This window comes from Peromyscus eremicus, chromosome 8b (assembly GCF_949786415.1).
Source record: "Peromyscus eremicus chromosome 8b, PerEre_H2_v1, whole genome shotgun sequence".
Lineage (NCBI taxonomy): Eukaryota > Metazoa > Chordata > Mammalia > Rodentia > Cricetidae > Peromyscus > Peromyscus eremicus.
This window is the reverse complement of record NC_081424.1, coordinates 54,235,046-54,258,216: the sequence shown is the minus strand read 5'-3', so window position 1 is coordinate 54,258,216 and position 23,171 is coordinate 54,235,046. Positions and strand designations below refer to the sequence as shown.

Sequence of the window (23,171 nt, the reverse complement as noted above, 5' to 3'; positions counted from 1 at the left end):
CCAGCTTTTGCTGCCCAAGCAAGGCCCGCCCTGCCCATTATGTCGTTAGGCACCGAATTTCACCCCAAACCCCAGCCTTGCTGTGATCTGCTGAAAGTAGAAACTGTAGGAAATGCCTGGTTGTTTTCCTCCCCTCCTTTTAATTTGTATGTTAGGTATGTGTGGGACAGTGTGGGAGGTAGACGCACACGTGGGTGTGGGTGTGCGTGCACAGAAGCCAGAGAACATCAGATGTCCTGCTTGATCATGCTCCACTTTATTCCCTGGAGGCAGGGCCTCTTACTGAGCCGGAAGCTGGTCTGGTTGCCAGTGAAACTCGGCAAGCATGTCCCTGCCGACGTAGTGCCTTTTGTTGAGAGTTCTGTGGATTCGAACTCTGGTTTTCATGCTTGTGGAGAGAACACTCTTACCCGTGAGCCATGTCCCCAGCCCAGGACTGTTTTTTTTTTGGTTTTTCGAGACAGGGTTTCTCTGTGTAGCTTTGCGCCTTTCCTGGAACTCACTTGGTAGCCCAGGCTGGCCTTGAACTCACAGAGATCCACCTGGCTCTGCTTCCCGAGTGCTGGGATTAAAGGCGTGCGCCGCCACCACCGCCCGGCCCCCAGGACTGTTTTTGATGACAGTACTCGGACAGTGGTTTGAGAGTCTGTCCTTCCAGATTGCTGTTATTTCTGGTAAGGTGTTGGAGAGTAGGGTGGGGACATGGTTAAGCAAAGCAGTGGGGTCTTGACATCTCTCGATGGAAAAGCCAGAATTCAGCCAGTGATGTAGTGACATCGAGTAGTGAGACTGTGTAGGGCTTCTGTATAGTCTTAGAGCCACCCTGGACTGACTCGGGGGCAGCATCCAGCAAGGTTGGGAGCATGTATGTGCTAGGTGAGATCCAGAGGTGAGATCCAGCAGTGCGGAATCCGGCCATCCCTGCCCATCAGTCAGCGGCTTTTCTGGAAGGAAGGCCCATGTGGAAAGCAAGGCATGCTTTTATAAAGCTAAAAACAACATGGTACCTAAATAACCCTGATCTGGTTTGTGTTGGAGAGGGAAGGAAGGGGCCCGGGGGACAGGGGACAAGGAAGCGTGTTGGCCGCCCGGAACCCTGTCTTGAAAGTGTGGTTTGAGAGCTATAAGGCCACTCTTGAGTGAGTGAAAACCGTCGACATATCTGAAGAGAGAATTGGTTGGCTGACAGGAAACTAATCAGACCAGCAGAACGGAAGTGAGGGCTCTGGCAGTGTGAGAGCTTGGGTAGGGTAGACTTGTGGCGATTTGAGGCAGGAGGTTCCAGGCAAGGGTCGAATAGGACAAAAGGGTTTTCCTGATTAAGAGTCAGCATTTCCCACAAGACGACCAGGGTGATGCAGCACAGCTTCCTGAAACTGAGAACATGGCAGTGTAGCTGACCTGGGGTGCTAAAGACTGTTGAAATGTGGTGGGTTTTGTTTTTTAATTATGCTTCTTGGACTTGCTTTGTGTTTTAAAGCGAGATTTGATAAGGTCTCTCAGTCCAAGAACGCCTGTGTGGACATCTACTCAACTGCTGCTTTTCTTCTTATAACCTCAGGTTGACCCCGAAGATCGGCTTCCCTTGGAGTGAAATCAGGAACATCTCTTTCAATGACAAAAAGTTTGTCATCAAGCCCATCGACAAGAAGGCACCTGTAAGTTCAAGTATAGACCGGGCCTCTGCTTATGGTCTCACAGCTAGCTGGGCGTTCAGGGGAACCCTGTCCTGGGAAGGCAGTGTTTCTCAGAGTTCCCTCTAATGGATGCTCAGAGATCTTTGGGCCACGTGACTGACCACCGCAGTGGGAGGTTGTCATGGAGACCTGATGCGTCCATCCGTAGCTGGATGATGTAATCTCAGCCTTCACACAGAGGAAAGGACAGTTTTCAGTCATTGACCTTGACCAAGCGATAATAAGCATTTCCCAAAATGACACACTTCTGCTGTGGCACACCCAGCTTGCCCAATGTTCGTGTGGGCAGCCAGCCTACCCCTGATACCAACTTGTGGGTGCAGCGCATGCCAGCGTCTCCTTGGTAGCTGGTTGGAGCATAGACAATGAGACTTTGAAGTCCAAAGGACCAAAATTTGGCTTTCTGTGCCTTCTTGGGCTTACCAATTAAGAAGCGTTCCAAGTGTTTGAGAGCGTAGTGGATCCCCAGGGTTCCCATCCTGCCTCTCGCTTCTTCCTTCCAATTGAGCATCCCCGCTTCCCCTCTGGTCACCCTGGTCCATCACATGATCTTCACTCAGCCCGTGTGGGAAGAGGAGTGTAAAGAGCTTTGAGGACCCGTGTATTGTGGAACTGTGTTTGGGTTTCATTCCATCAGCATTTAAACTTTTAGCTGATGTTAGCTCAGGATATTGAAGACATAGACGCAACTGTAGTATGGTGGAAATGGCAAGGATTCTGTTTTCTAGTTTTGTTTATTTATTTTTTAATTGTAATTTTTTTTTTTTCCCCTTAGAGCTTGCTCTTTTTACAACAGTTACAGATTGGGAAAGACTTTGGGTCTTTTGTTCTCTAGTTCCAGTGGGAAGCTTAGAGAGGCAAACAGGGCCCTGTGGAGGTCTGTTAAGCCTCTTAGGACTCAGAGCTGCGTCAGAACGGCAGACAGGCTCGGAGCACCCCAGGTTACTGCCGACTGCCTTCCCCACACATGGGCTAGGCCATCGGAATTGTAAAGTCAGCAGGTCTCGACTTGGCTTGTGAAAGTATTTTCTTTATTGGAATGCTTCCTGCTGTGTGTAAGCTTGCGAGTCTTCTCCACAGGCACCCACATAGTTCTTTAAAATTAAACTGTGTGTAATACAGACTCGGGCTCCATGGTAACAGCTCCCATTAATATGTCGCCCCACCAGCTGAGGGTCAGAGCAGACCCATATTTTGTGGGCAGTGAGGTAGCGTGGCTAGAAAAACAAGACAATTACAAAGTAGATTGCTTTTTCAGTGTGGTTCCACTGACAGAAGAGCAGGTCTTTAGGGCTAGACTGTTGAAGACTGTGTGCACCCATGTATACATGTATGTTGGCGTACATTTTAGCTTTGGAAAAGCCAAAGGATGCTGAGGCAGTCGTGGTTGATTAGATCGCGTTAGTGCAGACATGTTCACTATCGGGCAGCCCTGTGGGAAGCTTCACTTAAAGAGATGGAGGTAAGGAGCTGGCTTCCTCAGTCAGGGGCTTGCTATACAGGCTTGAGGGCCTGAGTCTGGGATCCCAGCACCCACCTAAATGGCAGGTGCAGTTGGAGGCATCTGTAACCCCAGGGCTGAGGGGAAGGAGAGATGGACACAGGCGGATCCGTGGAGTGCATTAGCCAGCCAGTCTAGCCGAGCTTCTGTGAGAGACCCTGCCTCAAAATATGAGGTGGAGAGTGAGTGAGAAAGACTCCTGACAGTGATGCACCCCACCCCCCAACACACACACAACCATCTCTGGATGCATGCACCCCAGGAGCCCGGTGTTCCGGGATTGACCTGTGGCCGTGAACAGTGGCCATTCTACCTTGTGATGGGGAAAGTATGAAACCAGGCAGAGTAGGATTCTCATGGTGAATCTAGCTACCACTTAGATGAAAGAGAAGCAGGCTGAGGAGAGGGAAGGGATAGGTGGGCCTTTCAAATGTAGGCCAAAGTGGGGAGGCGGCGTTAGTCAGGGAGCTGAGGGGTGATGGAGGAGGCAGTGGCCTGGTGACTTTCTACCCCACCAGGGCTGCGGGGTAGCCACGCCTCAGTATTTTACCTTCGACACAGAAAGCCACGTTTTCAAGGTTAGGCTTTTATATAAAAGACAGCAGAAACCCTGAGGGTGAAGGAGGTGTAGGGTGGCTTCCTTGGTGCAGGCTTGCAAAGGGGACCCTGGGAAGTTACAGAACCTCTCTAGAGGACCAGACCGCCAGGCCAGGAGGCAGCTTCTTGCCCGCCAGCTCACAGCGATTTGGGGCCTCGTTTTGAGACTCGGGGAGGTTTCTGATCTCACCTCCCCTTCAGCCTGTCCAGGCAGCCTGCAAAGGACCAAGGCAGTCCCTTCTCTTCAGAACAGGCCCTCCCATTCCTGTAGCATCCGGGGAAAGGCAGGGATCTCTCAGGCAGCTGCTCCATCTCTGCTCAGCTGGTTGCTTGGGGCAACCTTCTCAGGAGCCCCTCTGACAGACCAAGACGGTCCTAGGACTGCACTATGGCCTCATGGGAGCTTCCTGGGAGTGTGGCAAGGCTGGTCGCTTTTGCCTGATGGGATTTGGGATGCCTTGGGCTCCCTTTGTTTGAGCCTCCTTGTGCCTGATGATGTCTGTTTTAGGGCACGGGCTGTCCATCACTAAGAAAGCTTCCCCTTGTCTCTTCTGTTTTGCATTAAGATGCACTTTGGGGACTTGAACTTGGAAATCTTCAACTTGGAGTCCTAACTGGCTCCTTTCAAAGGCATGGGAGAAATTCGCTCCCCTCACCCACCCACCCGCCAACTCTCTGAAGTGTTTTCTGGTAGTTTCTGGATCTGTTTTTTTTTTTTTTTTTTTTTGTAGGAAGGGTCGGGGAGTCTCATGTCCACCTGTAGTTCTGACTCTTGAGTCTTTGTGATTGGCTTCTTCGAAGGGGAGGTGGTGGTGCATTTCTTTGCACGTACCTGTGAGTCACAGTGGAACATTTTGGGGCTGTGTGCCTCCGAAGCCATAAGCCAAGGTTGTTTTCTCTTGTGTAATAAGAGATAGGTGGGTAATAAAAATTCCTGTTTCTCTTAGCTCTGTGGACTCCTCCCTGGGAAACCCAGTGAGTTAATAAGCAGTCTGTGAAACCAGAAGGGAGCCCCACCCAGGAAGTTGAGGGTTTCAGGTGGCCTCATGGAGACAGGGGAGCTAAACAGGCCACCCTTGGGCGGGACAGAAGCTGGTCCGGCACGCTGTCAGTCCCTAAGGTGGCTGTGGGTGAGATGCACACGGCTGTGTTTCCATCACCTTCCTCCCCGATGGCTGGAGGAAGCCACGAGGCATTTCCAGATAGACCGGGTCTCCCCTCTGTCACCCAGGCTAGTCCTGGAAGGAGCAAGAAGTTAGGAAGTAAAGGTGTCTGTCGTCATTGCCCTAAACTTCTGTAGTCACCGGTGACAGAACTTCCGAACACCATGCTCTATTTGAGAAGCTGCCTCCTCCATTTCAAGGACATAGAGCAGCTGGCACCAGTGGGTGGTCACTGTGCGTGGCAGCCAGTGTTTGCTGTTCCCAGGTACTACTTGAGTCCCAAATGGACATTCCCATTATATTGTCACCCTCATTCCCTGACTCTGAGTGATGGAGTAACTCACTTAGGGTTGTGGGGACCCCCCTGTGGTGGTATGTATTAATGGGCTGTCACCCAGCAAATACTTGCTGAACACCAATAGCTACTGAGTGTTGATTTGGTCCTGGGAAGAGAGATGAGTGGACAGCCCCTGCTCTTGGGAGGGAGCTGTGTCTAGGAGTGACGTACATAAGTGACGTGCTGGCATGGTGGCAGACCCCTCCGTCAGACACAGCAGGGACAGAAGCAGGACTGGGATCACTGGGTAGATTAGGCTGTGTGGCACCCTGAAAGAAAGGACGCTTTTGAAGGCGGCACGACAGTGCAGCTCAGGGGTTTGCGTGGATTGTAGGGCTGGCACTGGAAGGCTGTGGCGAATTCCTGGCTCGGGAATCTGGAGCCATGGAGATCAGGGCGGTGACCAGTGTGTGAGCGGTGACAGGCTCCGCAGGAGACCGGAAGGAAGCCCAGGAGTTCAGGTGTAGTGTACAGGCAGGACCAGGAAAGGCAGGATGGTGACAGGCCATGGGTCTGGGGCAGCAGACACCAGAACATGGTACACCCGGATGCTCGTGACAAGTCCCTCTGCCTTTCTCGGGGCCGGAGAGGGCTCTTGATAGAGCGCTGTAGGCAGAGACTTAGTGTGTACACACCCAGGCTAGGCAAACCACACATAGACCACAAATATGCAAGTGGACACACACACATGCACATACACAGACCACACACTCTCCCCACGGGGAGTGAACATTTCCTGGCCCCATCCTCTGTGGCATTTGACCTTTTCGAGAAGGAACTCCGCGAAGTGTGGTCTTGGTTGGGAAAGGAGGCTATTGGAGGAGCTGATGCCCACCGAGCCGCCCTGTTCTGCTCTGTAGGACTTTGTGTTCTACGCCCCGCGCCTGAGAATCAACAAGCGGATCCTGCAGCTCTGCATGGGGAACCACGAGCTGTACATGCGCCGCAGGAAGCCCGACACCATCGAGGTGCAGCAGATGAAGGCCCAGGCCCGGGAGGAGAAGCACCAGAAGCAGCTGGAGCGGTGAGTGGCCAGCGCCTGAGAGAATGTCACCATGTCTGGGGCGTCTGGGACCCCCGCCTGGGCAGAGACTGCCCCCGGGAACCTCTCCCACCCGATTTATCATAAACCATCCAGGCCAGCGGCTGTGTCTGCGGGTCCGGGTCCGGGTCCGCCCGCCTCACCCTCCCTTGGTGTCTCTTCCCTGTACCAGACAACAGTTGGAAACGGAGAAGAAGAGGAGAGAGACGGTGGAGAGAGAGAAGGAACAGATGCTGCGGGAGAAGGAGGAGCTGATGCTTCGGCTGCAGGACTATGAGCAGAAGACCAAGAGGGCCGAGAAAGGTCAGCAGCTGGGGTTGCCTGCCCCTTCCCACCCCACTCCCACAGCCACAGCCAAGAGGGCACCCGGTCAAGAGTGCTGTCTGTTTAACACAACCCCCCCAAAGTAGATGACGGTGTCGTCACTGAGATCAGAGAGCAGTCCTGTGCTGTATTAATGTCTGTGCCTGTCATATTTAATTTCCCACTACTTTCCTGAGACTGTTCAGTGAGGTAGAGTCAACCTGTAGCTAAACTCTAGTCAGGGGCAGAGTTGTGGGACACATTGCTTCCTCGCCTTTTAGAATCCATACCAGATCCACTTAGCACATACTCAGCTGTCATAGCCAGCTTGTGACAGCTCCACCATACATTCCTGCCCTCTGGGGACACTTAGAATAGAGGGGATATGCTGTTTGCTGGAGCTTGAAAGACACCAGCAGGCCATTTCTGTGTCTGAGTCAGTGTCCAGGTGATGAGTGGTAAGGGTGTGCTGTGGAATATGGTGCCATTAGGGTGCAGCAGGGTTAGGCCCAGCCCAGGAATGGGGTGTCTCTCCAAGCTGCTCCTCGGTGGTCTCCACACGCTAAGTTATCTTAGGAACAGCAGGAAAGAGCCCTGAGATGTCCCTGCTTCCGAGCCCAGGACTCAATCTAGGGCTTTGCGATTCTGGGATCAGTTGTCATCCATTCTCCATCAGCTCACTTTGGGATGGGAAGGCTGAGCCTCATTTCCTGCCTGCGAGTCTGAGCAGCTCTGACTCCATGTTCTCCGCAGAGCTCTCTGAGCAGATCGAGAAGGCCCTCCAGCTGGAGGAGGAGAGGAAGCGAGCCCAGGAGGAGGCTGAGCGCTTGGAGGCCGACCGCGTGGCCGCCCTGCGGGCCAAGGAGGAATTGGAGAGACAGGCTCAGGATCAGATAAAGAGCCAGGAGCAGCTGGTAGGATTGCCCGGTTTCAAGATGCTCAATTATGGAGAGGCTGTTCCTGGGGAGTCAAACAAGCAACACCTGCCTTGCAAAGCTTTCGGCTAAGGCTGTAAGCAGATCTGCTGCAGCAGCCGCAGGGAGCGAGCAGGGGGTGGGCTGGACTTGTCTGAATCCTCAGTCAGGGAGGTGGATGTGGGTGCCCAGAGCCCCACAGACACACAGAGAGGTGCAGAGAAGAGTCTCCTGACCATGGAGGAGGAGGAGGGGGCAAAGCTCATCACCAGGGAGGCCGTTCATTCTTGTGGGTGAATGTTGGGTCACCCATGGACTCTGCCAGGCGGATTCTAGAAACTGCAGTGCCCTCCCCTCTAGGCGGCAGAGCTGGCAGAGTACACCGCCAAGATCGCGCTCTTGGAGGAGGCTCGGAGGCGCAAGGAGGACGAGGTGGAGGAGTGGCAGCATCGGGTGAGTCCGACCCCAGAGACCTGCACGGCCGTGGGGACACCTGGGGCGGGGAGCATGGCAGAGGGCGCTAGCTCAGCTGCAGGTCACATCACAAGCTTCTGAACCCGCTCAGAATCCTCTGCAGATGCCTTCTGTTAATGAGAGAGAAATCCCCCAAGGAACGGCCTTGACCCTGTTGAAGAGGTAGACCAGCAGGCTGGCGTTGGATTAGCAGAGGAACAAAAGACCTACTTAGTCCTTTTCCTCCCTTTGTTTCCCACCTCCCACGCTCTTTCGACCATGATCAGACACCCCCGATCGATCGGGAACTAGATTTGATTCTAATTGCTTGGGTACCCCCTGTGATGGGGTCACGGAGCTTTGAAGCAGGATATGACAGAGTATACTGAAGAACCTTGGAGGTCCCCAGACCAACGTGACCGCCCAGGCTCCCCTCTGAGCCTGCTTCCTCAGATTGGGGCGGCGTCAGTGTGGCCTTCTGCCTTGTGTCAGTCAGGGTCCATCGGCTGTAGGTGAAAGAGGGCCCAGACCTCCACCTGTGTTCCCATGTCCCTCTCCACATGCCCTGCTTCTAGGAGTCCCTTTCTGGGGCTGCCCTGGGCCTGCATCTCCCAGCCATACCTTACATGTTTTCCAACCCATTGCAAGCAGGTGAAGAAAGCCATTTGTAGGGCAGATGAGGAAGGGGGTGAGGTGGACGAGAACACCACTCAGAGCGAGAGGCATGCACAGACACTGCATAGTTGGAGAACGCAGCCAATGAGTGTATACTAGGATCACAGGCAGAAAGAAATGGTGCTCTGAAGTGCCCGGCGTCTGGACAGGTGTGGCCCCACTGTTGCTGAGAGCCAAGCAGAGGCAGAATCCCTAGGCTCCCTGCTGGCAGACCACGCCACTTCTTACAAGACAGGCTGTGGGAAAAAGAGTTCTCATTTGACCAGCGGTCTCCTCCCCAAAGGCCAAAGAAGCCCAGGACGACCTGGTGAAGACCAAGGAGGAGCTGCACCTGGTGATGACGGCCCCCCCACCCCCGCCCCCGCCCGTGTACGAGCCGGTGAATTACCACGTGCAGGAGGGGCTGCAGGATGAGGGTGCAGAGCCCATGGGCTACAGCGCTGAGCTCTCCAGTGAAGGCATCCTGGACGACCGCAATGAGGAGAAGCGGATCACTGAGGCCGAGAAGAATGAGCGTGTGCAGCGGCAGCTGCTGGTGAGTGGGCTCAGCGCCGTGTCCCCCCCACCCCCAAAATCTCTGCAAACAGCCCTTCCTAGAACTCCACCACCACCCTCGTACTCTCTCCTGCCCCTTCTGTAGTCTCATGTCCCAGCCACTCCACGATGTCACTGTGGTAGCACCGTGACTTCACAGGGGAGGCAGGCAGGTAATGGACGCTTGCTTCGTGTTGCAGACCCTGAGCAACGAGCTGTCCCAGGCCCGGGATGAGAACAAGAGGACCCACAATGACATCATCCACAACGAGAACATGCGGCAAGGTCGGGACAAGTACAAGACGCTGCGGCAGATCAGGCAGGGCAACACCAAGCAGCGGATCGACGAGTTCGAGGCCATGTAAAGGCCCGGCCACGCCAGGCCACACCACGACCAAGGGTGGAGGGCGCCTCACAGCAGGGTGTGTCACACTTGGCTCTTTAGTACTCTTAAGTCTAGAAACCCCCTTGACAGGTTCCTGTCCCTTAAAGAGCAGTTACGGGGCAGCACTGTTCTGCACCAGGCCCCCGTGGAGCCCCCCTGGCTACTTCCACTTATACCATAGTGCCAAACAGGCCAGATTTCCATGACAGTTACTGAGTCACTTCCTGTTTGCAGCAGGATTGATTGCAGTGGATTCGGATGCCTCTAAAGTCTAAGGAACTTCAAGCTGGCCCGTGTGACACAGGTACATTATCATTAGGGACCACACTGTGGCTTACACATGGGTGCCATACTTTCTCTAGTTTTGAAATGAGCTCAAATCGATTATGTTCTTAATTTCTATGAAGGATCCATCTCTGTGTTTTTTTGCGGGGGGTTGAAAATGATTTTGCAGTGTGAGTCTAAAGCACGCTCCCCCGCACAGTTTTCTTCCTGCACACCACTGACCGAGTGTACGGCGGTCCTTCAGAGTGTACGGTACAGGACCCTCCGATACAAAACTGTTTTCATGCTTACTGTTAGCATACATTGTTGGACTTATATACCTAATGATTTGCTATAGAGAATAGTATTTATATAAGTGATAATATGGGTTTGTAACATTAGTTTTAAAAAGGGAAAGTTTTGTTCTGTATATTTTGTTACCTTTTACAGAATAAAAGAATATTAAGAACCATGTAACCGAGACACTTGATCTGACATGGGGCAGTTGGGAACTAACTACTGTAGTAATCGTATCTGTACAGAATGTTAGTGGGGTTTTTTTTGTGCATGTAAATGCACAGTTCAATTTTCTGTCAGTTTCTTATTTAAAGAAATACACGCCGAGAACATTCATACTCGGACCCTGAAGGGACTCTGCCCCGTTTGTTGTGAGCGCCTGTCCCTACCTGTTTTCAGTTCCTGTCTTCCTCAGTTGTGATGTCACAGCACCAGACGTATGCACAATAAAAGCTCTCCGAGGCCTTGTGTCTGCTTGCGTGGGGGATTTTCGGGACATGCCAGCGCACTAACCAGAAAGATGTCTTCCCAAGCTCCTCCTCCACTGGGAGACTTTCCACAGGAGATAAGGCAACACTCACCACACTTTTTTTTTTTTTTCTCTGAAACACAAAAGCTTAGAACTTCTGTTGTTAATAAATGCGGGGAGCGGTGGGCCGCTGTTGAGCATTTATTGAAATTAGGACATTTCCACTCCAGTCCGGAACCTCCCCCTGGCTGTGTAGGGAGCAGTCTTTGTTCTGTTCTCTAGCCAGAACTGCAGTCAGTTACTGGTGGTCCGGTGGGTCTGATTCTGCGATGATCTCACATCCCGTCGACCTCTGCGGGTAGGCAGTCACCTCGGGCCTCAACCTCAGTGCAGGACAAGGGTCATGTCTGTCCATAAGTTGGGGCTGGACAGGACTTTCTGCCACTGAAGCTTGGACTGTGAACACGAGTCCGTACAACCCGCAGCACCTCCCTCTGCAATGAGACAGAGGTGGTGGTGAGCGAGAACACCACTTTGCCCTCCCTAGCTTTTGAGCTAAGGAGAAGCCTGTTCTCTCCGTCAACTTGAGACTAAGAGGCACCCCACCCCTGCACAGGTGGGATTAGAACAGGATGTTGGGTTGGGGATTTAGCTCAGTGGTAGAGCGCTTGCCTAGCAAGCCCAAGGCCCTGGTTCAATCCTCAGTTCAAAAACAAAAAAACCAGGATGTACTTGGGCATTCCTCAGAAGGATGCCCCCAAAGCCTAGGATTCCATGCCCAAAAGCAGTGGTTCTCAACCTGTGAGTTGTGACCCTTGGGGGGGTCATATGACCCTTTCACAAGGGTCACCTAAGACCATCAGAAAACAAATACAATTCATTACAGTTCTGAAGTCGCAACGAAAATAATTTTATGGTTGGGGGTCACCACAACATGAGGGAATTGTATTAAAGGGTCACAGCCTTAGGAAGGTTGAGAACCATTGCTCTAAAGGGAGGGGAGGTGGACTCCAGACATCCACTTCTTCCCAGTGGGCATCATGGAACTTAATTCTGAGGCCGAAGGTGGTCTGGAGGCCCTGGTTTTTCGTGGAAAGGATGTCTCAGAGGAAGGGGTTGCTTTGAAACATGCATTCTAAGGAATGCAACTCCAAGTCCTGTTTAGTAATTCTTAGCTGGCAGTCTCTTGGAGAGATGTCTGGAGGTGGCTGGGGAGGGCTTAGGTGTCGGAGCCCTGCTGAGAACTAGTTGGGAATACAGAACCTGCCCATTCCCAGGAAGAGGCTGTCCATACGATGCCAGCAGCCTCTGGGTAAGCTACAGTGAATGGTGCCCTTGTCTGTCCCCTCGGTGACGTCTTTCCAGATGTATGTTTGTCTGGGTTAAGATATTTTCCTTAAGAAAATAATCCTCTTATGATTGACACCAGAACAAAAGTAAACACTGTCCCTTGCCTGTTGGGAACCCTGAAGCTTTTGTGTCTTTAGCTGATCCAAATCTGATTTAAATTGCTGAAATACTTGGCTGTATTATCTCTCTGTTGTAGAGTTAAACCTGGACTTGGGAGTTCCCATTATGACGGGACAGGGCAGTTTCAAAGCCGGCTGAATGGGTGGCACTGTACTCATGTAGGGCAATCACTAAGGACATGAGCCTGCGATTTTCACGATACACTCTGGGAGACATAGATCCACAAACAGTGAACAGACTTACTTGAACCAAGCCTGGCTCCCCCAAGCAGGCGGTCATTCATACCAAAGATGGCCTGGTCCCAGACAGTCAGCTCCAAGCTGGACTGCCTCAGCTGGGAGCTGCTGACACCATTGAACACAAAGGAGTGTTTCCATTGGGGACAAGCCTGCTTCTTCAGTACTGGGGACTTCACACGCAGTTTTTGCTGGTCTGGCAGAGTGAGACAGCTGAAGAAGGAAACGGGAACCTTGAGGCCACAGCCCAGCGTGTACCCCCCTTCCCCATAGGTACCTGTGGGTTAGTCAGCAGCACCCATTCTCTGCTGAACTGGGTTAGAATCTTGAGGCCTATCCATGTGCCTTCTCCCTAGAATTCCTATTTCCTTTTCAAGCTAGATCCCACATCAGGTATTGGGGTAAGTTGGAATTCCGTGGCATATGGCCCTCAATGTGATCGCCTCATGGCCATGCCGCCATTAAAATGAATGCCGAAGAGCCAGGGCTCTGTATGTACATGGCTTCATTTTGTCCCGTTCTCAGAAAATACATTTAGGAAGGCTAGCTTGCCCTAGGGCATACACAGTAGTAGCAAGGGGTTCTGTCCTGACAAGCCACCATTTTTTCCATGCTTCAGGAACTGGGGTTTATGCCTTTATAATTATTGGTGTTTTCTCTTGAGGACACTGGCATGCCTATGGTGACTAAGAATGGCACAGAGTGACCATTCGATGCTTAACGCAGGAGGAGGCGCTGAGCTAGGGAACTGCTACCTGAACTTTTTCATATTCAACTTCAAAACTGATTTCTGGTATATCAAGAACTGACAAGTCTGGGTTTCTATTTAAAATTTGCTACTCCCAGCCAGGCGGTGGTGGCGCACGCCTTTAATCCCAGCAGTTGGGAGGCAGAGCCAAGCGGATCTCTGTGAGTTCGAGGCCAGCCTGGGCTACTGAGTGAGTTCCAGGAAAAGGCGCAAAGCTACACAGAAACCCTGTCTCGAAAAACAAAAAAACAAAAAAAACAAAAAAAAAAAAATTTGCTATTCCCAGCCAAGCTTCTTATAACCAAACCTTGTTTCTTGGACTTCTTGGTTCTTAAAAATAGGCTGTATTTGATTTTCTTTTTTAATCTAATCACTTTGTATGTGCACGCATGTAAGAACAAGTGAGCATGCCACCCATGTGTTGGACACAGGCCAACTTGCAGAAGCCGGTTCTCCTTCCACTGTGTGGTTGGTTCCAGGGGACCGGACTCAGGTCATCCGACCTGGCAAGGGCCTTTATTCACTGAGCCATCTCACCAGCCCTATTTTAGATTAAATAAGATGAATTCAAATGGTCTACACTTTGTGGTGTTTCCTACAGATTTTAGACCACGCTCAGTGTATACTCACCGACAACATCTAATACCTACCCCTTAACAAATGAGTTTAAGGTACCATCTGAGCGCACGGGTAAATTCTTGGCTCCCAGCACAACCAAACAAAGTTGGCCATTAAGCGATAACTGACCTCCTGTCCCTGGAAGGAAAGTCGGAACTTGGATTAAACATGCTTTTCCTGATATGTTAGTATACAGTATCAACGGCCAGAAGGTGGTGGCCCCCAGAGAAGACCCACAGCCTCTTGGCCTTAAGAGAGCAGGAGGGAGAGGACCCACAGCCTCTTGGCCTTAAGAGAGCAGGAGGGAGAGGACCCATAGCCTCTTGGCCTTAAGAGAGCAGGAGGGAGAGGCACTGTTCCTCCACACCTTCACCGGCTTTGGCCACACACTGCCTCTGCAGCCATGCAGACGGACTGGAAGGAGCAGTCAAATGCAGGAAGGTGGCAGTTATCCAGAGTACTGGGGAAACCACAGGGAGAAAAGCCGTGAATGCTGATCATCGTAACTCATGGTTTGAGAAGGGAGCCGTATACGCTCGCTGCTGGTCTAGGGAGGCCCTTCCTAGTGACCTCTGGCAGGTGCATGCTGCCGGCCCTGGGAGCTCGGAATCAGAATGTCCTCCTATTCCTGCCAAAGTCACTAAACTACCCTTTGTCATTGAGAGTCTCCCCCCCGCCCCCCGTGTCCTTGTCTGCCCTCACCGTCCATGTACCTTGCATTATCTAAGTTAAACAGCTTGAGGATCTGCCCTTGGACCTGCTCCACCCTGATCTCTCTCAGCCTCCAGCTCCCAGTGCCCTCGAAGCATCCTTGGTTCCTGTACTCTGGATGCATGCTGCCACAGTGTCCCTTTTTTTCAATGGGGCCACCAGAGACTGTCCAGTCTAGACTTTAGGAAGGATGATGTGTGCACCGGAGGCCTCGCCTATTCCGGTCACCCATGTCCCCTCAAGTCACAAGCTCCAGGGACTGGAAAGTGTAGGGTCAGTGGGCAGTGGAAAATCTTTTGCCTACCTCAAACTGCCTGCCCTCTGGGCTTTGGGGACAGGGACACAAACAAATGCTCCACAGGGCTGGAGGTCACTAACCTTCTTGGGCCTCCTGGAGCTTTCTTGGCCCTGCAGGAAGGACCAGCTTGGCCCGAACAGCAAGTTCTCCATTATTCTGAGGAGTATTATCTTCGTGTTTCTCAGCCTGAGGGTGAGAGACAGAGCTCAGAAGCAGGATCTTTGCCCTGCACCTCCAAATGACCTGTGCTGTGTGGTTGTCCCAACCCAGTCCATAAATGCCCTACCCCATCCCCACAGACCCGCTCAAGGCCTAGGGATGGAATGGGGATGCCTGGTGAACTAGTCCTCTGTCTACACTGACTCATCCCCGTCATCCTTAGCCCCTCAGCATGGGAGGAGCAATTCACTGCCTTAAGAACATCAGAAGCCACTGGGCACAGCATGATCCCAGGGAAGCCTGGGCTTGAAAAAAAAAAAAAAAAAAAAAAACAAGATCCATCCCCAGCCACCAGCTCGCTCTAGGTCAGTAAGGATTGGAGCTACCCTTCCATGCCAATGCCTCCTTCAGGTACTGAAGGCAGAAAGGGTTGCAGACTGTGCCTAAAGCCATACATGTAGGCCATGGGTGTCCAGCCCCTGTAGGGACACCATTCACAAGTGGCTTCTCTGGTCAGGAGTGATGTTGTCAGAAAGTGAATGAAAAGCCCAGAGAGATGATCCTGAATCTGATAGACCTTCCATCCCAGGGTGTGGTAAAGTATGCTGGGAGGGAATGTCATGGCTGTCGCCACCAGAACTGAGAAGCTGCCCTCCGGGTAGCCAGGACTCCTGGAGGCCTGCTTGGGCCGGCTACCATCTACACTGAAGCATTCAACAGGTCCTTCGGTGCCAACTGGGACAGGGACACTTAGGTCTAGAAAGCAAGTCTCAGCCCAGAGTATCCTGTTGCCAGAGCCCCACGGCAGGCCTGAGGACGTTCATTTCCCATTCAGTGACGGGGTGCTGGGCTACTCTTAGCTGGCATCAGGTGGGGTGACTTTCACTTGGCACTCTGCTGCTACCCCATTCACCAAAGGAGGCTGGGTGGGACACTCATGGTTGCCAGCCAAAGATGTCCCAGCCATCTTCACGCTGCGAGAGAGAGAGAGAGAGAGAGAGAGAGAGAGAGAGAGAGAGAGAGAGAGAGAGAGAGAGAGTGTGTGTGTGTGTGTGTGTGTGTGTGGTGGGGGGCAGTGGTGGCTTATCCTCTGAAAAAGAAGTGAGTTCATGGTGACTGGGCACAGTCGGCCCCTGTGTAGTTTGAATGAAAAATCTCACTCCACAGGTTCATGAATTTAAAGGCTTGGTTCCCAGTGGGGGGTGCTGTTTCGGGAGCCGGAGCCTTGCTTGAGGAAGTGTGTCACTGTGGGTGGGCTTTGAGAGTTCAGAACCTCACCCTGCATCATCTGCCCTTTCTGCTTCCTGCTTGCCCATAAGGTGTGAGTGATCTCCACGCATCCTGCCCCTGCTGCTGTACCTCCCTGCCATGATGGACTCTATCCATCGGGAACCATACACCCAAACTACACACACCCTCTGTAAGTGGCTTCTGGTCATACTGTTTTATCACAGCCACAGAAAACTGACAAATATAGCCCCCCTGCTCCCCAAGACACACCTTGGCCCGAAGTGGATACCATCTTGCATTCTGTGTTGAACTGTCCTCAAAGTCCCATGTGGCCAGAGGAAGGATCACTTCTCCGAGGAACACCCTCTGGGCAAGGGTGCCCAGGTGCCACACAGAGACCTGCAGCCTCCGGGTCACCAGCTGGGGGAAGTCGACCTGATACTGAAGATGCAAGGACGAGACTGTCAGCTGGGTCTCCTAGAACCACCCCCAGGCCTGCACAGGCTGAGTCCTGAGCCTCGGCTGCAGCCAGAGTCCAGGTATAGTCAAGATGGGCCAGGCTAGACCTCGTTGCCTGCTTGCCAAGTGCCTTGAGCTCTCCCACAGTCCAGTTCTCATCCCCTTCCACCCCTATTCCTACCCAACACCCTCTCCTATCTTTCAGATGAAAGTCCTTACCTAGCTCTGGGAAACCAAACCAAGAACAGGACCACACTGCACCGAGCCAGGGTTATCCCAAATACTAAAAACCAGACTTGTGATTTTTTTTTTAATGCAGTAAGACCATAGCTGGGAATCAAAGATGTATTTGACACCCTTCAAGTCCTGGGACCCACCCCCAGTACCACAGTAAAACAAATAAATAAGTAAACAAACATAAATAAATGCAAAGTCCAAGACTCCACAGCCATATGTTTACCTTGGGTAGGAAAATGCATGTGAATAGAATGTGGGAACAGGGATCAGGAATGTAGGTGACACACGTCCCTTCTGAAGGCTGTGCCACACAGCACACTCCATCTCAGCCTCTGGGAGGCCAAATTTTAGTCTGTACACTGTACTTTTTCGATAATGAATACCAAGTGCAAGCTGCTGGGCCCTGTCTTGTAGCGGGCATCTTTGGCCTCCACAGGTACAAGTGAGGTCAATACTATGAGTCACTTAGAAGGTAGGTGTGGCCCCCTCAGGCTCCAAGCTATCAGCGCTGAGTGGCACTGCCACCCACGTACCCAGCCCTGAGCTCTCACTGCTGACCTTTGCACCATGCTGCCTACGCCAGCGTGGTGACATGCTGTAACCAGACACGCGCAGCCACAGGGGACCTACGCGTCTGGCTGGATTTTACATTCTCCTCATTCTTGCCACTTTTCTTGAGAGAGAAGATAGAAGGAAACAGGGATTGAGACACTGTGACCTATCTCCATTTACAGACCGAGAGGGGTGGTAGTGATAGGTGCCGTCCCCACCCTGCCCATATCCTCTTCCCTCTGGGATCCATGTGCCGTGGGTCTAAGCACTCTTGAGCAGCGCATGTTCCCATTCCACAGCCCTTGGTTCTGGTTTTCTCTGTTTTCCAAATCCCTGTTTGAGACAGGGTCTCACTACGTAACCCTGGCTGTCCTGGAACTCACTGTGTAGCCCAGGCTGGCCTCGAACTCACAGAGATCACCTGTCTCTGCCTCCCCGGTGCTGGGATTTAAGGTACAGGCACTGCACCCGGCGCCCCGTTCCATGTCGCCCTCTGTCAAACAAACAGCTAACTCATCCTGCCCCATCTCTCATGAGCAGTTGGTTAAGCTGACTTGCTGACCTCTGAGAAATAAGGCTGTTCCAAGAAGAGGGCCATGGTGCAGCGGGGTCACAGTGTCACCTGAGGGTCATTCCCTAATGGCTCACTCCGTAGCCCCTTGTAGGGCTCCCTGGGACACTCAGGACTGAGGACATTTCCTAGGTCCTCACTGGCTGCCCACCCTATCTGATGAGCAGGACTAGTCTCCTCCAGTAACTGAATTTACTGTGTCAAACAAGAACTGTCTTCTGCTGTCTCCAAAGCCTGTACCATGGTCTGAGGCTGGTGTAGACTATGGGGTCTAACATACAAACAGCTTCAGAGACCACGAGCAGACAAGGACCCAATCTGCCTTCTCCATTCCTTTCAGACTCCCAGAGAGTCTCAAAGGCAATAGAAACCTTCTTAGAGCCCAGAGGGCCCCAAGAAACAGTCTATCCAGAAAACGTTGGCAGTTGAATTTTAGAGCCTCAATTTTGTGTGTGTGTGTGTGTGTGTGTGTGTGTGTGTGTGTGTGTGTGTGCAGTATGTATTTGTGGTATGTGTGGTGTGGTAAGTGTGTATGTGTGTATGTGTGTGTATGTGTGGTATACGATGTATGTGGTGTGTACATGGCATGTGTGCATGTAGGGCATGTGTGTGTAGGGCGTGTGTGTGTGTGTGTGTGTGTGTGTGTGTCTGGTGTGGTGTATGCTATATGCAGTGTGTGTGTTATATGGTGTATGTTGTATGTGGTGTGTGTGATGTTTGTGTGTAGGGCATGTGTGTGCAGGGCGTGTGTGTACGTGGTGTGTGTGAGTGTATAGTGTGTGCTATAGTATGTTATTTGTGTAGGTGCATGTGCACATGAAGGCCAGAGATTGATATTAAGTGTCTTCCTCAATTGCTTTTCTTTTTTTTGAGACAGGATCCCTCAGCTGAGCCTAACGCTGTTAGGCTAGGCCAGCTGACCAAGGAGCCCCACGGACCTTCCTGTTCCTCTTCCCGAGCACTGAGGTTACACACACATGTCACAACTGTCTTTTCACATGGGTACTGGCTCCTCATGCTTCTGTGGCAGGTACCTGACCAGCTGGGCCTTCTCTCTAGCCCATGCCTCAACTTTAACACACACACTTTGGACAAGATGGTGTGTAGTCAGGATGGAATGGCAGTCACACTCCACCCTCATTACATCAACCCATGTTCATTTCTCAAAACCCACCAGAGGTGGTTCTCACAGCCATCTTCCCTTGGTTTTTACAAATCTCCTGGACACCAAACCCAGGGGGAAGGGAAGTGCTGGTTCCTATCACATTTTTAAAAAAAAATTGACCTGGGCCAGGCAGCGGTAGCACACGCCTTTAATCCCAGCACTCGGGAGGGGGAGCCAGGTGGATCTCCGTGTGTTAGAGGCCAGCCTGGTCTATAAAGCGAGATCCAGGACAGGCACCAAAACCACATGGAGAAACCTTGTCTCAAAAAAACAAAAGCACAAACAAACAAAAAGAAAATCAACCTGGAACTCACAATGTAGACTAGGCTAGTCTTGAACTCACAAAAGATCTACCTGCCTCTGTCTCCCCAGTGCTGGGATTAGAGGCGTGCACCACCATGCCTGTAGGAGTTTCCTCAAGAATAAGTTTGGCCTGTGTTAGAACACTACAAAATTAAGACATTATTCTTTCAAAGAGATCTAAAAAATTTGCTAAGACCCTAAAACATCCCTAGCAGACTATAGTTGTGATTTCTTTGAGATCTTGCATGTAATTTAAATAAGACAAGTAAGACTTTTAAATTGAACTCTATAATTACATACTTATCTAAAATAGTTCACATCTCATTTCTTGGGCCTCCTCAGCCTTGAATAACATACCTTATTGGACTTATGATGAATATTTCAATATCAACCTAAAATGTGCTAGGTAGCACATAACTTTCAAATGTCTCCCAGCAAGCGAGTAGCCTGCAGACCTCGCTGCAATGGTCGCATGTGGGTGGCCGGCAGAGTGGAGTCTGGGAACAGATCACGTCAGGCCCTGCCTACATCTGCTGAGTCAGAATCTGCAATTTAAAAACCGAACAGGGGATCCCTAACCACGGACTTTCTGGGACAGCCTCTCCATTGTGAGTTCTTGCTAAGCTTCTTCATCTCCCCAAGTCTAATTTCCCGTTGGCAGATGAAGGTTCTAATACCATCCTTGGTGCTTACATGAAGCATTTGGCCAGAGCAAAGGCCCAGGGAACAATGGCTATTATTATTATTATTTAATGAATTCAAGGCACTGTGCCAGCCCCCCACATGGCCCCTGACTGCTACTACTTGCCAAGAAAGGCAGACAAAGCCCTCGGCCCCCAGTGCCAGACAGCAGGGCTTCTGAGCTGCCAGTCATGGCTGGGGTTTCCACAGGTCCAGGCAGCCCATCTGGCTGGAGCAGCCACAGCCCATGCTGGGACTTCCTCTACCTCAAATGAGATGATGAGGCATAATCTGCTCTGCTCTGAGGCATAATCCTGTTCCTTAGTAGCACAGAAAATGTAGATTCAAATAATTCCTTTATATTTGTTTTGTCTTTGTGTGTGTGTGATGTATGTATGATGGGTGTGTATATGATGCATGTATGAAGGGTATGTATAATGGATGTGCAGGATGGGTGTGTATGTGATGCATGTATGAAGGGTATGTATAATGGATGTGCAGGATGGGTGTGTATGTGATGTGTGCATGATGGGTGTGTATAATGGATGTGCAGCATGGGTGTGGATATAATGCGTGCATGAAGGATATGTGTAATGGATGTGCAGGAGGGTATGTAGGATGTCTATCTGCACATGAATGTGAGTACATGTGAGTACAGGCACTTGCGTGGACACCTTTGGAGATCAGAGAACAACCGTCTACCTTGTTTGAGACGGGGTCTCTTGTTTCTCCACTGTGTCTATCAGGTGTCCTGCCGGTTTCTAAGGACCCCATTGTCTCCACCCCCATCTTGCTGTAGGACACAGTGCTTGAGTCTGACTTTATGTGGGTTCTGAAGACTTTACCTACTGCCATCTCCCTGGTCCTGTAAATTTCTTTTTATAAATTTTTTTTTTTATAAAAACTCTTTTTTATTAAAGAGTTATAAAAACTTTTTTATTAAACTTTTTTTTATTAAAAAGGGTCATGACCCTTTTTAATAAAAAGAAAAGAAACCTACAGGTTTCATCTATTCCAATAAAGAGGCGCTTCTGCAAAAGAGTAAAACCCAGTAGCCTCATTCTCAGAATCCTCTACTGGAGAACACCTCTCTGATGTTCAGGCAGATCAATCTTTAAGTCATTCTTCGCCCAGGTGTTAGCGTGAGATGTGCATTTTCCTAGGGATCATTAATCCAAAGCTGTGTCCGGAGTCTGGCAGAGTCAAAGGCTGACTTCTGCCTTCTATCAGCTCGGCACTGATTGACAGAGCCATGAAGAAACGTATCAGTGTCTACATTTATATTTAACTGACTCTGGAGTTTCAAAGAGGTACACTGACCTCTGACCCTAGACCCAGCCTGGGATAGGAAAGACTCGGGAATGTCTGACTGGGCAAATACCTTCAAGGTTTCCTCGAAAGTCGGGTCCAGAGTGTTCTTCTGGACTTGCGTCTTGCGTTTTCCCTGGGAGGACTTGTCCGGCAGCAGGTAGGTCTTGACATATCTAGTGGGCAGAGGCAGAAGAACAAGGAGAGAACTCAACATGGGGTGAACAGAGCTCAGAGCAATACAGTGCATCATCAATGGTTTCTTGCCCTGCTTCCCTGCTGGAGCGTGAGTTGACAGGCAAGATTTGCATTCTGACTTGAGTAGAGTGTGTGTGTGTGTGTGTGTGTGTGTATGTGTGTGCGCGCAAACATGTATGCACCTTCACATCGAGGCCAAAGGCTGATGTTTGACGTCTTCTTTAATTGCCCTCAACCTTATTATTATTTTACTATTATTATTATTATTATTATTATTATTATTATTATTATTAACAACACACGGTCTTCCATTGAACCTGGAGCTCCTCAGTTAGGCTAGGCTGTCTGGTCTGCATGCCCCAGGGCTCCTCCCTTCTCTACTTCTGCATCACTGAGATGACTGAGATGCAGTACCATGCACAGTTTTTTATGTAGGTATTGTTGGAATCGAAACTCACACTTAAAGAGCAAGCACTTTACTGACCAAGACATCTTCCTGTAGCCCACAACTTGAGCAATCAGTGCCATGTGAGTAACTCCTGACTCGCACAGCTTTGGCCGAGTGTTGAGCATGTAACCCTGCTGAATGTTCCTAAGACTGTGGGTAACCTTGACCTTACTCTCCCCTACTTCTAGAACCTGTCCCCGTTCCTCATCTCCCATTTGATGATGACGGGAACAAGATGTTCCAAATACGTGCCAGGCCCCCTCTTTCCACCTCCACCCATTGCTACCCTGAGCCCTCAGAACTAAGGAAGAAAATAGAAACTGACTCACACTTAGCTTTTGGCTCAGAGACCTCAAAGACTATATACTCTTTCCAATAAAAGATCCTGCCTTTGAACCCATGTAAGGAGAACTGCTCATCTACATCCTTCTATAACTCACTTTTCCCCTCATTAGCATACATTTGAGATTCATCCCCCCTGCATATGGCACTTTGATTCCTCCATTTTCCTCTATGTCACCGTACTGGATTAATTATCACAATTCATTAGCCTCGAAAGATTCCTTGTCTCAGTTTCTGCTGTTATAGTCTACGGTCCTGATATACACTTGCAGGGGTCACAAACCAGAAATGACAGCACATATGCTAACTGCATCCCCAGCCTGTATGCATGCTGTCAACTTTAATAGAGCAGGCCAAATCCAATCTCTTTCAAATGAAAGGGACTATTTGGAAGCCTGGCTTGGTGGCTCACGCCTTTAACCCCAGCACTTGGGAGGCAGAGGCAGGCATTTCTCTGTGAATTCAAGACCAGCCTGGTCTACAGAGCAAGTTCCAGGATAGCCAACAACAATTAAAAGAAATTATTTAGTCTTTCTCTAGTACTTTATGGTTAAGTTTTAAATAATTAATTTTCAGTCTTTCTTCTTTGTATACATAAACATTGTTTTGACTAAATTTTGAAGTGTGAGAGTCAGGGGGTGTTTTGGGAACCAGGACTATTCCAGATCCCTGGGGCTCTGGTGTCATCAGAGGAACAGAAGCTGGGACCAGACAATAAGAGGATCTTTATGGAAAATTGTAATTGCTATAGAAACTTGTATTTTGATGGGGTAGGGAGAACTGAGGAGCTATTGAAGGATTTAGAG

The 23,171-nt window shown here is 50.6% G+C and overlaps 2 protein-coding genes across 2 annotated transcripts in view; one reads left to right on the top strand and one right to left on the bottom strand.

Annotated features, from left to right (window-relative positions):
- Ezr (ezrin) overlaps positions 1–10,631 on the top strand; it is a 43,125-nt gene extending 32,494 nt beyond the window's left edge. Inside the window, exons 7-13 of the mRNA XM_059272823.1 lie at positions 1,562–1,658; positions 6,156–6,319; positions 6,510–6,640; positions 7,394–7,554; positions 7,915–8,007; positions 8,966–9,217; positions 9,417–10,631. Of these exons, the coding sequence (XP_059128806.1) occupies positions 1,562–1,658; positions 6,156–6,319; positions 6,510–6,640; positions 7,394–7,554; positions 7,915–8,007; positions 8,966–9,217; positions 9,417–9,581 (1,063 nt within the window). The 3' untranslated portion in view covers positions 9,582–10,631. The remainder of the gene's footprint in view (positions 1–1,561; positions 1,659–6,155; positions 6,320–6,509; positions 6,641–7,393; positions 7,555–7,914; positions 8,008–8,965; positions 9,218–9,416) is intronic.
- Positions 10,632–10,918: 287 nt separating this feature from the next.
- Positions 10,919–23,171, bottom strand: part of Sytl3 (synaptotagmin like 3) — a 58,992-nt gene continuing 46,739 nt past the window's right edge. The window contains exons 10-15 of the mRNA XM_059272397.1: positions 21,451–21,553; positions 16,372–16,542; positions 14,793–14,898; positions 13,736–13,841; positions 12,345–12,550; positions 10,919–11,125 (exon numbers count right to left, since the gene is read on the bottom strand). Of these exons, the coding sequence (XP_059128380.1) occupies positions 11,016–11,125; positions 12,345–12,550; positions 13,736–13,841; positions 14,793–14,898; positions 16,372–16,542; positions 21,451–21,553 (802 nt within the window). The 3' untranslated portion in view covers positions 10,919–11,015. The remainder of the gene's footprint in view (positions 11,126–12,344; positions 12,551–13,735; positions 13,842–14,792; positions 14,899–16,371; positions 16,543–21,450; positions 21,554–23,171) is intronic.